The sequence below is a fragment of the Drosophila kikkawai genome, chromosome 3L (assembly GCF_030179895.1).
Source record: "Drosophila kikkawai strain 14028-0561.14 chromosome 3L, DkikHiC1v2, whole genome shotgun sequence".
Taxonomy (NCBI): Eukaryota; Metazoa; Arthropoda; class Insecta; order Diptera; family Drosophilidae; genus Drosophila; species Drosophila kikkawai.
Genome location: NC_091730.1, coordinates 11,197,106 through 11,211,115, shown reverse-complemented (window position 1 = coordinate 11,211,115; position 14,010 = coordinate 11,197,106). Strand labels below are relative to the sequence as shown.

Genomic DNA, 14,010 nt, shown 5'->3' with positions numbered 1-14,010 from the left:
TCCACCTTCTCCTCTTTCCACATCTCCATCACCTTCTACCTCGACTTCTCCACCATCTTCTCCCTTTCCAATCGTCTGGAGGAGGCAGGTTGGCTTTTGTGTGGTCAGCTGGATGTCATTCTGATCCAATCCAAGCTGAGCCAACCCGACTGGCGGCAGGCTCAGGGGCTTCGGTTTCGATTTATGTTGCGGAGAATGTGCCATAAATCTAAGCGAGTGACAAACAATCCGAAGGCATTCATCGCCACCGGGCTGGCACTGGCAGCTGTTTGGTTGAAATGCGTTTTTGAAATTAACTTGACGGCCCGAAACTTGATTGCCAGTGTTCAAGTAGCTTGTGGTTTTTATTTAAAAAAAAATGAACATATATAGTGGGGTGGGTGAGCTGTTGGCGGTAGAACTTCCAGGGGTTCAGGGACCATAAAGCCGAGTAAATTAATTTATCAAGCTGTAAGAATTCTAAATTTATTTTCTGCAATTGCAAAAATTGCAAAATATTTTTTCTACATTTTTTTCAAGAGAATCACCAGCTTATTTTGGCCTCAGATAAACTCCAGATAAAACTTTAAAAAGTGAAAGCGGCTTTTGCAAACATCTCTTAAGTACATCTCTCAGGCAACTTTACTCGTTTGCCATTCAAGATTTATCGTTAACCAGAGTACAAGATTTATTACGGGTGCAAGCAAAAACTTAAGCTGCGAGTTTCATAAATTACAAGGCCTCTGGTGGATTTATATAAGCATTTAAAAATATTTAAAACTACAAACTTATATATTTTTGCGAATAAAAAACAAGACACAAAAGGGGGTAATACGATTTTAACAATCTACAAATAAACAATATATGTTAGCTGTATTTTATAATATTAAAACCATAACAAATATACTTTAATAAATTAAACTGAATGATAATGAATAATACAACTTTATTAGATTAATTTTTGGCATTGAAACCCATCAATCGCTTGGCTAACTACCCATAAAATTCCCATTTTAGCTCCATAAAGAAAACCCCTTAAAACAGTTAAGTGTGCCAATTTTAGAAAGGCCAAGTCGCAACCCAAAATAAAGATAAGCAAACTCGGTCCACTAATGAGTTTAGAATAGAGACAGCCGAAACCCGAATGGTATCGCATTAATTAAAACCCGTTCAAGAACTTGCACAGACCAAACCCAGAAGTGAATTCACACACTCCCGGACAGAAAGGCGAATGGCAGGCAATCCATTAAGCAAAACAAGGCGAACTCCATGCAGCGTGGAGATATAGTATAAGTGTGCAAATCAAATGTTTATATAATAAATCGATTGATGGACTGGTCCAAGGCGGCGGTTGCGGATTAATCAGTGGAAATTAAGTCATAATCTGGTATGCGTCGAGGAGGAAGTGACTCCAGATGATTGATGCCCGGCCATTGAGATTCCAATTCAGATCTTTTTCCTGCCGCAGCGAGTTCGTTTCCTGAGTCTTTCGTTTGCACTCGGGTTTGTCAAGTGCCACTAATTAAATCAGCCAGCAGCAGCGCCCATTTACTCGATTTACATTGTCGCAAATAAACAATAACAGTGCAAACAGAAGAGGAAAAAGAAAAACACGAGCGGGAAAAATGCAAATGGCGGTCGCGAAAATGCAGCCATGTGCAACAGCAGCCAAGGAAGCAAACCAAAAACAAAGTTTCCGCAATTTTCAGGCGGCAGAAAACCACAACCAGCGGCGGCAGCTAGTTTTCCAAGAAAGAAAAAAACACAGCCGAAAGTTACATAATGAAATAGATGCGCGAAATGTGCAATAGCCGCCAACTTCGGGCAGATGCAAAGATGGAAAAGAGAAGCCGAAAACTTGCCAAACTCTCAAGGCGGAGTCGTCGCCGTGGCGGCTGTCGTCGCGTCGGTTTTGTTTTTTTTCTGCAATTTTTTCAAGCAGACAAACAAATCAAATCCCCAATTGAACTCGTTTGCTTTGTGGGATATACGTAGAGGCCTAAGTTAGATGTATTTGGGCAGAAATGTATGCCGAAAAAAAATAAAAAGAAAAATCAAGAAACAAGCACCGTGTGTCGTGACCAAATTTGGCTATGAATTTACACAGCAGCCCAACCGACAAGAAAAAATTCACTTTCAAATGTATTTTACCATTTTAATCTTCAAATATAGTATTTTTGTGTGTTTCTGGTTATGATTCCGAGGCTTAAACACCCTTTCCAAAAGGTACTTAAGACTCGAACTCCAGTTTGTTACGATGTCTGGGCACTTTGTTTAACTATCAATAAAACCTAATGTTAAAACCATTTGAAAAAGAAATACTCACATTAAAAACTAAATGCCTTTAAAAATGTTAAATTAAGTTTTCATTTCGGTTATCAAATTTACAAGTATAAGTTTGAAGGTTTCTGTAAAGTATCTCTTTTGATGGCTAATTTTGTGTTATATATCCAGAATTTATCACCAACCTTAGCACTTAAATTTTACCTACTTATAAGGAATAAACAATAATTATAGACATTAAAAATATTGGTTCATTTTCAAGGGTATCCCAGCTTAACTTTCAAGTCACGGCTCTTTGTTTTCATTTTGTAGATTAATTTTGGTGGCTGCCGCTTATGGAGATCGCGTGTGGCGATAAATTTCGTTACAAAAAGAAAACATTTAACGTTATAAATTGTTTTCCGAAAAGGGTACACATCGTTAACTGAACGTAACTGGAAATTAGTCGCAAGTGGCTAATAGAAACGGCCTCGTATTTAGGTGTCAGTGGGGTTGCATAAGTTTATATTGTGACCTCAAGCTAAGTGGAGTAGACGGTGTGCAATTATGTTTCAAATTAAATATTTCGATTTCAGAAAAAACATATTAAGAGGTATGAATTTCAAGATCAGATACAGCTGAGGCCCCATTTTCTATTTTCATTGCAAGTATTAATAGAAACCTTACCCTGTACACGCCATCGACGAGTTTTGTAACTTCCTCGGCCTCCATTGTTGCTGGGACCTTTATGCCGGGCCCTCCTGCCGATGAATGAGAAGTGGTTTCGAGTAGCCGAATTCCCGGGCTACCGCTGGATAATGGTTAATGATGAATTTGACGTCCAAGACCCGAAATCCCTTGCCGTCCAAATTCACTTTCAGCTGCAGCGCCCAGAGGCAACCTGGCACAGACTGCACTCGATTTTCACTTTCTAAATGTGGCACACACGGAGGAGACACCGCCGAAAAAAAGCACGGAGACGGGTACCGGAGTGACAGAAGACGTTGAACCGAACCGAAAGACTCGAATTTGGAGTAAACTTGTAACTTTGACTTTCGTTGCAGAATCTTGGAAATCTCGTTTCTGTCGTCGTGACTTTCTTTTTGGCGGGCAGACGAGAGACACACCGACCGCACCACGTAACGCGAGCCAGGTAAATGAAATGCCAGCCCAGAGATTTGGGTTTGGATTTGGGTTTATTTGTTTCTGTATTCAGCTTTTTGGCTGCCGACTTCTCAACGGGTTTTATTTTGGGGTCTTCGGGTCTCGTTCGTTGTTTGCCCAGCGACTTATCAACAACTTGTAGCTTCGGCACGTGATAGAGTTGTTTCTGTAAGGAGAGAACAGGAGGAACTATGAGTGACTTTGTATTTGTATCTCTAGGATAAATAATAAACAACAGCAGGAAAAATAAGTCCAGAAAGCGGAGGAAGTTAATTGCTAGGCAACGCAATTCATATTTAATCGATATTCGTTTAAGCTTTTTCTGACTTGAAAAGGATTCAGGAGATTGTCAAGAGCACAGCTTGTTAATTAAAAATAACTTAATTTTAAATAATTGCAGGTGTTTATATTAAACCTGTGAAAACAGTTTCTAAAAATGAGCAAACTCGACGATTTGCTGTCCAAAAAGAAGACGGTGGTGCCCGTACTGGACCTCAGTAGGAGCAATATCCAGACCATCGAAGAGTTCAAGCGGCTTTTTGAAAAGGTGCCCGACTATAAGATGCGACCAGTCAAAGTGCGCGCCGAGGAAATCAAAATCCGGGAAAAAGACTATGCCTTCAAAATGCCCAAAAAGGAGATGCGTAAGCTTATGAGAAGCAATGGCGAGCGAGAGGCACTCTACACCTACGCAGATCCCGTGCCTGGTGAGATGAAGGATGTGGTGCTCATGGAGCTATGCGCGGTGCCCATCGATTGGAAAATGTTGACCACATTGCGACCCAAGAACAAACAGGAGGAGGAGTACTTCAGCCGTATGGTTGAAATGGGAAAGCTGGAGCTGAAGACAGAGGCACGGGATCGTAGGGAGTTTGCCCTGAACAACTGCGTCAAGAAGATCAAGAACAAGTCGGGCATTGTGGAGACACGCCTGATGACCTGCGAGTCCTGTGGCGAGGAAATGTGTTGCGGTAAATATACAATAATTCCACAATTTTCTACCCTTGTCCTTTACTTTTTTATTATATTTTTCAGGCAAGACATGCGGGGACTTTAACTACGATTTGTACATCCGGGTGGAGGCCAGGGTGGTTAAGCCCAAGCCCGCTGCTGTATCCTCCAACAAGGCCAAGTTAAATGGCCGAAAGAAGTCGTCGGTGGGCGGAACCAAGATCAAGGTTAAGAAATCCTCAAACAAGACCAGTTAAATAAACCAAAATTCATTTGAAAATTAAAGGAAATATGCTTTAAAAGATAACTATGTTTTTACAAGCTCGTTTTGCTACTAAACTGTTTAAAAAATATATTCATTTATTGACTTTAGAAAACGTAAAGACGCGCATTTTAAGCCATGGGTAGCATTTATTAATGATGCTAATTAAAAAATACCATACATGATTTTTTATATTAAAGGTGCTAACCAATAAAAAGCCTAAGCTCTAATTAAAAGCGAGCTATAAAATTTAGTAAAATAAATTCATAAGATATACCAATAAAATGAAAAACATTTCATATTATTACCATACGCTTTGAAGTGTCTTTTTAAACATTTGTATTTAAGTATATTGGTTTCTTTTTTTGAACATATTGTTTATTCTTAGGAATTCCAGTTAACATAAAAGCTGTTACCAAACATCTCACAAAAACATGCTGTAAACTGCAGAAATAATGACCACACAACTCAAATGCAAAATAGTAGAAATTTTTGACGATTTTTTTAACCATTCAACAAGCGACAATCGAGTGTTTTTACAGGTCGCCGGCACTGGCAGCATTATGCTCAAAATGAAATGGCTAAAATATTTAAATTGCCACAGAGAGCAACACGGCCGAATAGCCATTAAGGCAAAGTCAACAAGGTAACAGGGGTTCTGCGCTCGGTGGTCTGGAGAGTCTTGAAATCGAGGAGACAACACTGAGCGAAAAATGTGGCCTAAAAAGATAAAGATTTTTCATCTATAAAGACTTGAAATATAGACTTGAAAATGAGATAAATGCTTTTATGATGGACTTCTATGTTAAGTTTTAGTTATTATGCATTTTCAATAGAAATAAAAATATATTGTTCAACATTTTTCACATTTCCACACATTTTTCGATATATTATATAAATATGTATATTTTAACTTAAGAAAGAATATTTGAATTTAGCATTTTTGTAATTTTTCGAATTTTTCCCCGTGTGACAGATGGGACAGAAGGACGCCATAGGCAATGTCGATGCGTTGGCGACATCGCTCCAGTGGCAACCAGCCACTTACTGCCCACGATCCGCTCGGCTCCGGCTTGTGCAACAATTTGTGCAAGTCTCCGCTCTCGGCCAGAATTCAATGGCCGCATATCGAAGCCTGTCTACATTTCAGATTCTCCAGTTCAGTTCCCCACGGCTCTCTAGAGCACAGCTTTTGATTACTAATGAGTCGAGTTCGCTTTTGAACGCTGTCAGCCGCGGTCTCAGCTCTGATTTATGCGGTTTATTTATGGAAATATCTATTCGCGTAGAAATTGAAAATTTACTTTGAATATCAAATTTATAGCCGCTGGGCCACAGCCGGGAGCCGAGGCGAAGCTTTGGCTTGGAATCTTAATTTGATTTCGATTTTCTTACAGCTTACAGGCTTGCAATTAACCGAAGAATGTGCAAGAAAAGAGAGTATGCGGAGCTTAATTGGGCATTCCAAGGCTTAAAAATAGGAATTTTAAAAATTATAAAGATTTAGCAAGCAGGAAAAGTAAGAATGAATAGAATTCTTGGCTTATCTACTCTTGAAATGATATTTAAGGCTGAATCTCTCAGCTTGCCCTTCCCTTGTAGCTCCCATTCATAGTTGGCACTCGTCGCCACATCTCACTCCGCAGATCAACCCAGACTGTTGACTTTTACCAACTTAATTGTGGAATGAAGTGTGACACACTCCATTCAATCCGAAATTCTGTTATTGTGAGCCTCAGCATCAATATGTCAGCACTTCGCCCGGGCGACTTTCGTATCTTGCGGGGTCTTTCACCCGGCCATGCCAAGTCTATTACGTGGGCACACACACGCGTCTTCCGAGGAAGTTTCCATTTCCATTACCATTTCCAACATAATGAAATGAAAACGAAAACATGTCTCAGATGAAACGAGATGAAACGCATTCAAATCTTACGAAATGCTTGATGTCGCATCTCGATATTTATGCAGATGCAAGATAAACACATTCCAGATAAGCCGTCGAAGTGAGAGTGGCGCGAAGAAAGTTGGGCCTTTTAGATGATTTAAAAAGCGTTTTTATTGGAGCTCTTGTCTACGTGATGTCTGGCCTGGCCAGTGGCCACGCCCCTGGGCATCGGCTAGAATTTAAAGCTGCCCCGCCCACCAAAGACTTAGGCAACAAACCTTGCAGCTGCATTCTTTTGAGGCAAGGTTAGCACTCGCCGCTCGTCTCTCTGCGGTCAGCACTTGGAACCCGATATCGCCCCAGTGGACGACGGCTTAATTATGCATCTGCCATGGAAATGTATGCAAAAAACAACGCTTGTCTATTAAGAACAAGGCCAGCATCGTAAGTCAGCCAGCATCGGCCAATGTTATGCCGAGAAAATCGAATATTGCATTGCTCAGCTGGGACTAAGCGGTATGATTATTGGCTTTTAATTGCTAGCTTAGCTTGTGGTTATTTTTAGAGCCTCAAAGAATTTGAAGGTGCAGTCACAAGGAATTTTATAAATAAGAAATATGAAGAATGTGGAGAATTTTAATAGAATTTAAGATAAAGAATATTTTTTAAATGTTTAAATAAGGAATTTGTCAGATTGCTGAGATGAGATTCATTGTTATAAACCGTTCTTCTTATTTTATAAATATATTTAGATATATTTCATACAAAAGTTACTTTATTTTTAAAGATATTTTGATATATTTAGAGATCTCTGAAGCTCAAAACTGCTTGCATAAAATAGTCAATGACCGACCACAAATTAAAATGTCATATTGGTATTTCCCGGATATCTTTATATCTTTTAATGGAATAGAGGGAAAACTCCTGGTGGGCGTTTCATACTCCCAGCCAAGGCGAGTGCCTGCATCCTCCCTATCTGGCAAATGGCTCAAAGCACCTGGAAAAAACTTTCGCCGAATCGAAGAGCTGATGAGCAGCCAACGACCATTCTCCTGACAGTCAAAATACATGCGAATAATCGGGTAAACAACTCTAAGCAGCATGTCCAACATCAGTTAAGTCGGCGGAAAAAAACGGCAGATGAGTCTGAGTCGGAGCAGCCGTCTCAGTCGTAGTCGGAGTTACTATTATCAAATGCTCGTCATTAACATTTGCTGCCTGCTGCGGCTGCAATCTCGACGTGACGATCAAATTGCAGCACATGTGAATACACGTGTGTGTATCGTCGGTCTGGGGATCGGAAAACAGCAAAAGGGGGCGTGAATGCCAGCGAAGATGTTGTGAAAATGAAATTAAACTAAAGGCCGAAGAAGACAATGCGACGGGGAGAAGATACATGCTTGCATGTATCTGTGTATCTGTGCGCTAAATTGCCGCCAGATACATTTGCAAATGAGTCTTAGGCACAACACAGCACACAATAAACATTGTTGAGCCATTCCATACCCCCGCTGCACACCGTTCCTTAGCCAACCAGCTGCTGCCATGCAAATCCCGTCTCGTTCACTCAAATTGGCAGTGAAAGTAAAAGTTTAAGTTATTTCTCTCTCTGGGCTGTCGAACCAAAGCCGCTGAAATGTACCAAGACCGATCTCCGAAGCCAAGCGATTCGAGCTGACGACTGGCCGACATCTCGCCTGACACTTGCTGCCATAAAGAGATGTGGTCTGGTCCATGGTAGGTGGTGTATTGGTAAGGGTATATGCCCTGAACCGAGGCACCGAGTCAGGCCCCTGCTGGCCTTGGCTCACCCAAAAAGCATTTGCAATTAACTTTTAACCATAAAATATTTACAAATATTTTTGGTAATGAAGAAAGAAAGAAAATTACTATTTCTTTGGGGTGATTAAAGGTGAGTTTTCACTGAATAAGGGAATCAGCCATAACCATAAACTTCTTTGAATAATTGTACAATTTGTTTTATTTTAATTTGATTTTTGGAATGCACTTAGTTTAAAATTAAGCTCTAGATTATTATAATGAAACTAATTATAGTCTCGATGTGCTTAAAATCCTTCTCCTCTTTCTCATCATTTAGAGGCAACTTTTTCTCATTCTCACTTTGCTGTTCCATTAACCCACTGAACCACCGGACACTCCCCCTCTCAAGAATCACCCGGTTGGAGGCTGATCACCAGACACACCCAACATGGCTAACACACTCCAGCACACACATCTCTCGAGTATAAATAGTCGTGACTTCGTTTAGCAGTACTCCTCACGTACTGGCATCATCTCCTGTTCGCTGCCATTGCTGGCGGGAAAAAAGAAGCTCTCCCCGTCATAAATTAGGTGCAGATGGAATCTCAAAGTGCCGACTCTAGTTGGCCTGCCTTTTTTCTCTGTGAGCGTTAATGGCAATATCTCTTTGAACAGGAACTGGGCATGTTGCCTACACCCACAACCACATTATTAAATGAAGAAATTAAATGGATTTTCTGAGCTTGGTTAACAAATAAAATATAAGGAAACTCAAGCTTGGGAATTTCTAACAGGAAAATTAGCACAAAAGGGGTAAAAGAACACTTTCCTGGCAAGTCTAAAATCTAATAAAAAGCGGAACTAAAATCACACTAATACATGCTCAAGTCTATCTGTTGATTGATTCAGTGGCACTTGTCATGGGATATGGCGGGGGTTCTCGCTACAGCTTCCTCAGCAGATCGGTAGCCAAAGCCAAAAACTCATTTGTCCGCCCACCGACCAATCATCGAAATAGAGATACTCGCAAAGACACAAAAATACTTCAATATGCCAGGGTACCGAAGTAAAAACAAATCGCCGAACGAGTGACGCCTGCGTCACCTGCAAGGAATGCGACCTTGAGCTGTCGCCGGCTATATGGGGCCGTTGTTCAGATGTCGTGACTGCCCGAGACCGAGCCCGGGCCGAGGCCCAAGCCCAGACCCAGGCCAGCTCACAGAGATGGAACCACGAAGTTGGAGCGGTTGGCGGGGGATCAGAACCCACTTGAGACGCAGAAAATAGCGCAAGTATCTCGTACAATAAAACACGTTTGACGAACGATTTGATGGCAAAGATGAAGATTGAATATCTGTCAGATACTCGTACGTACGTATGTATGTACTTGCTATAGATGGCAACCGCAGCCAAAGCCTGTGAGAAGACGGCGCTCACTTTTATTTTCAGCACTGCAGCCGCACTAACCGCAAAGACACAGCGATCAGGCAGGCAAATGCCATAACGAGCCAAAATAACAAAGATCAAACTCCAACTGAACAGAGAACGGAGCTGCAGCAGTTGCGAGAATAATATTTTAACTGTATAAAATGTATCTGGCAGTACCATTCGTTGGCCAAGTTTATTTATTCCATTAGAAACTCTCAGAGTCAGTGGCCATTGCCGATGCTGCTCCACCCCAAGCCAAGCCCTGGACATTTGTCAAGCCAAAAACGTTTCGCTCATTACTTGAATAAACACCAGCCAATGGCTGCATTTTGGGGGAATCATTCTCTGGCATATTATAATTCCAGTTAATCGCCACACAATATTTACGTAAGCAACAAAAAGCGAGACGCAAATAATTATTTATATTTTTGTATAGCCAACTTATTATTGATTCACAAAAATATTTAAGTGATTTATTTGCCTAGCTAAACAAATAATATTCTAATCCACGAATTCAAGGCTGCAATTAGTATACTAAAAACATCATATTGATGTAATTCCAAGGTGTTATTTAAAATTGGCTACGCCCTTTCACCAGAGACTTTCCCACTACGCATGTTTTGATGATTCTGCTGTGAAATCTGTGGCTTTAAAGTCTGCCCTGATCGTTATATAGTATGGTGGCACAGTTATAAGCCCCAAAACCATGAAATCGTATTAGAATCCAAGTCAATGAACTTAGGTGACCGCTTGGCGTTTATTTATGCAGTCGGAGGCCCAATTAGTTGCGAGAAAACGAACCGAAAAGCTAAACCGAAAACTGCTGAATTATTCGAGACAAATGCTTAACCGATTAAAACAAATATTTTATGTCGCAATTCGAAATATTTGTGCAATTTGCCGGGGCATTCTTGATGGTTTGACACAGTTTTGATTGGGAAAAACCTGTTTTCAATTTGTGCTAGAATGTTTCGTGGGACTAGAATTTGTTTTTGTACAACCTGGCATTCCTAACCAGTTACAGAATCTATAATTTCTGCTAAAATTACATTATGCAAATCGAAATTTGCATTTGGTTTTCATTGAATTTCTCCCTGCCTTTGCCAATCTGTCAATTTCATTATCTGAAAACTTACCACTGAATAGATTTTGGAAGGGGATTTTGATTTCTATTCAGCGTATTCATCATAAGCCAGAGTTCAATGGTTGGAAACAGAGTTCAAGCAATTTGCATAATTAATTTGGTAAGCTGGAAATGGTGGCGAGTCTTTTGTATGATTCTGAATATTGCATAAAGATACCTCTCAAATATTATAAAGTTGGCATGCCATAAGAGTTAAAAGAGATTACCTTTCAGATGCTTAGAAAATGTGGGTCTGTGTTACAAATGAAAAAGGCCATTAAATCAAACTCATATTCACATTCAAGAGACTAACCCCAATTATGGCCGAGAGCAGCTGGCTTAAATTAGTCGTAAAACAAAAGACTCAAGCAACAAACTCGAGGCGTAATTACAGCTACGTGCTGAGCGTTATTAAACATTTCGTTGATCCGCGGGCAGAACAACAAAACCTGAAACAGAAGTAAACAAAACGCTGTGCACAAATGGCGCTTTCAAGTTCGGGGATCGGCCGGCACTCGTAAAAATCACTCAATAAACCGACGGAAATGACTTGCTATGACGGGTTTCTTGGACCAACAGAAATTTCATAATTAGCTCGCAGTGAAACCCCCTCTCCGACGTGAACATTATCCGTAGAAGTTGGTCAGAGATCTTCGTGCATTTAATTAGCCATTTTCACACATTTCACTTTCAACAAGCTGCCAAATTGTGAAAAGGAAAAGATGCTGGACGCAGCCGAGCCAATGAAACGCAAAAAAGCCATTAGCCGGTCAAGTGCACAAAGCGTAGGTTGGTTGACAAGACCGTTGGCCTGCGGCGTATCTTTGTATCTGAGTATCTTTATATACATATGTACATCTCTATATGTATCTCCGTATCTATGTATCTTTGCAGCCAACCGGTGATCTGTCGCTTCCTCTGTTTGGTCTGCCCACAGCGTCGGTGAATTGCTTTCAAGTGGCCAATTTCTATTTTTCCCGCCGCTTTTTTTTCGCGTCGCTTTTCGTTAATTGAAATTTCCCATCGCATTGAACTTGAAGGCTCTCGCCAGACATCGGCATAAATCTCAATTCCCGTACATTGGCCGAAAAATTCAGTTTCCATTAGGCAAATAGTCGCATTGATTGGCAGTCGATGGCTCAACGACGACGACGACTTGGCCAATTTCTGGCTTTCCTTTTTTGCCTTTTTCTCGCTGGCCAAACAAACTTTGATTTCTACCTGCGTAATTAGCATTTTTGAATAAGACTGTCTGTCTTTCTGTTGTGCCTGATGATTTGCATTTGATTCCCTGCCCACATTTTTGAACGCCGCGATTAAAAATAGAAATTGTGCAGAGATACCTGGTGTATATAGTACATAGGCTCACGAGGGCTTAGCTCATCCGCTTCACAAAAATATACAGGGAGTGGGAATGATGTACAAACCTGTAAGAGAACAGAAATCGAAAAAGTTATTAATGATCAGGGAAAATATAGAATACATAACAAGAATGTCTGCCATTAAAAACACAATTTATCCGTCTTAATGCTGCAAAATAAATGAATTGCTATTCCCACTTTCTTAACCCCATTATAAACTGTTAAATTTTCTTTAAAAATATTCCAAATGTCCCATGATTTTATTTTCCCATGAGGCTTTTGTGAAAGTTCCCCATCTAATGGCCACTGTTAACCCACTGATTAAACCTCCTTGAAAGCATAAACTATTCTCAAACAAAAGTTTTTATATTTGCAAACGCATAAACCCAAATACAAGAGTACATGGCCCCACTTTTACTTTAAGATGATGGCCCAAATGATGGGATTTATTTGGCCAGAGATTCGCAACGAATGCTATGCAAAACGAAAACTCCAACATACAGAGCTACTTGTGGTCCAAACTTCAACTGCAATTGCAGCTTAGCGAGGCAAATTGAGCGTAATAAGCATTAGCAGCTTCACGGCGCTAACCAAGCGGCCAATAGATGTATGTAGACTCTCTTATTAGCCACTTAATAAAACCGAAAGGCAATTAAGACCGTCTGACTGATGCCTGGTATTGATTTAAAAACGGAGAAAAATTAAATAAGTGCCACACTAATCAGATAATAACAGTCCAGTGGAGCAACTATTTAACTAATGACTGGTTACAATAATACAAGTTATTTTTACAAATTGTGCAATTTTAATTGTCATTGTATTGCATTGAATTTGTTAGCTGAAAATACTATATTTGATTGTAATAGAATCCTATTGCCAAACAGTCAAAACTAAACACTTAAAAGATCTTATAACAAATTAAAACAAAATCAAATTAAAAATCAAAAATTGTATTCAAAAGGAAGCCTTTAAAAATATCAAGTCGATGGATCCAAGGAAAGAGGGACGAGGATCTGTACAAAAAGAATGCATATAGTCAAGTCTCTATCTATATCTATATAAAATCCAGCCAACTAGACTAAACTAAAACCCTTCACAATATAGTCTATCTCTTCTTATATTTATATTCATATTTTTATATTAATAAATATATATTTTTTAAATGTTTTCCAAAGAAAGACTTGTATCCAAAGTTGGCATGCTTAACCATCATTTCTATTGGCTATTGATTACATTTAACTTGATATCATTTCACCGGTTTCGACTCTCCTCGTTCGCCCGCTTTGCTGTGCGCTGCTGCCTTGGTCATTAAGAAATTGTTACAAATTACCTGTGGCGTGTGTGCAAAGGCTGGCTGCCGTTTGCAACATTTGCCTTAATGCGATTTGCATTGAAAATTGGCACAAAAGTCGATTTGCTGGGCTCGGCAAGGCAAGGCTGGACAGCCGCAGAAACAGAAACTGAAACAGAAACTGGAACTGAAACTGAAATTGTAACTGAAGTGAACTGTACCGAAGCCGAAATGAACTGAGCTCTGGCTAATTCGCGGGCTCATTCACCTGCATATCGGGCGGAATATTTGCGTTTTGCTGCCTGGCCCAAATAAATTGTGGTGTTGCCAGCAAAGCCAAAGCCTTTTAGGTGTGAACTTTTTTACTTAGCCCGTTCGATTTGAGTTCGGTTTGAGGTCATTGGATCAAGCCAAAACTTGTTCCACTTGGCGATCAGATACTATTGAATTTGTGGAACGAGATGCGTGTTATTATTTCGCGTGTTGTCGGATAAAGAAAAAAAAAAACACACAATATTCGATCGAGGAAACGAACGAAAA

At 40.1% G+C, this 14,010-nt stretch overlaps 2 protein-coding genes across 2 annotated transcripts in view; one reads left to right on the top strand and one right to left on the bottom strand.

The window, feature by feature from the left end:
- Positions 1-14,010, bottom strand: part of IRSp53 (Insulin receptor substrate 53 kDa) — a 30,933-nt gene that overhangs the window by 11,735 nt on the left and 5,188 nt on the right. Inside the window, exon 2 of the mRNA XM_017178799.3 lies at positions 2,929-3,571. Coding sequence (XP_017034288.1) covers positions 2,929-2,973 — 45 coding nt within the window. The 5' untranslated portion in view covers positions 2,974-3,571. The remainder of the gene's footprint in view (positions 1-2,928; positions 3,572-14,010) is intronic.
- On the top strand, positions 3,842-4,613 carry LOC108082969 (uncharacterized). The gene is made up of 2 exons (XM_017178592.1): positions 3,842-4,376; positions 4,441-4,613. The coding sequence occupies exons 1-2, from the start codon at positions 3,842-3,844 to the stop codon at positions 4,611-4,613; spliced, it is 708 nt and encodes a 235-aa protein (XP_017034081.1).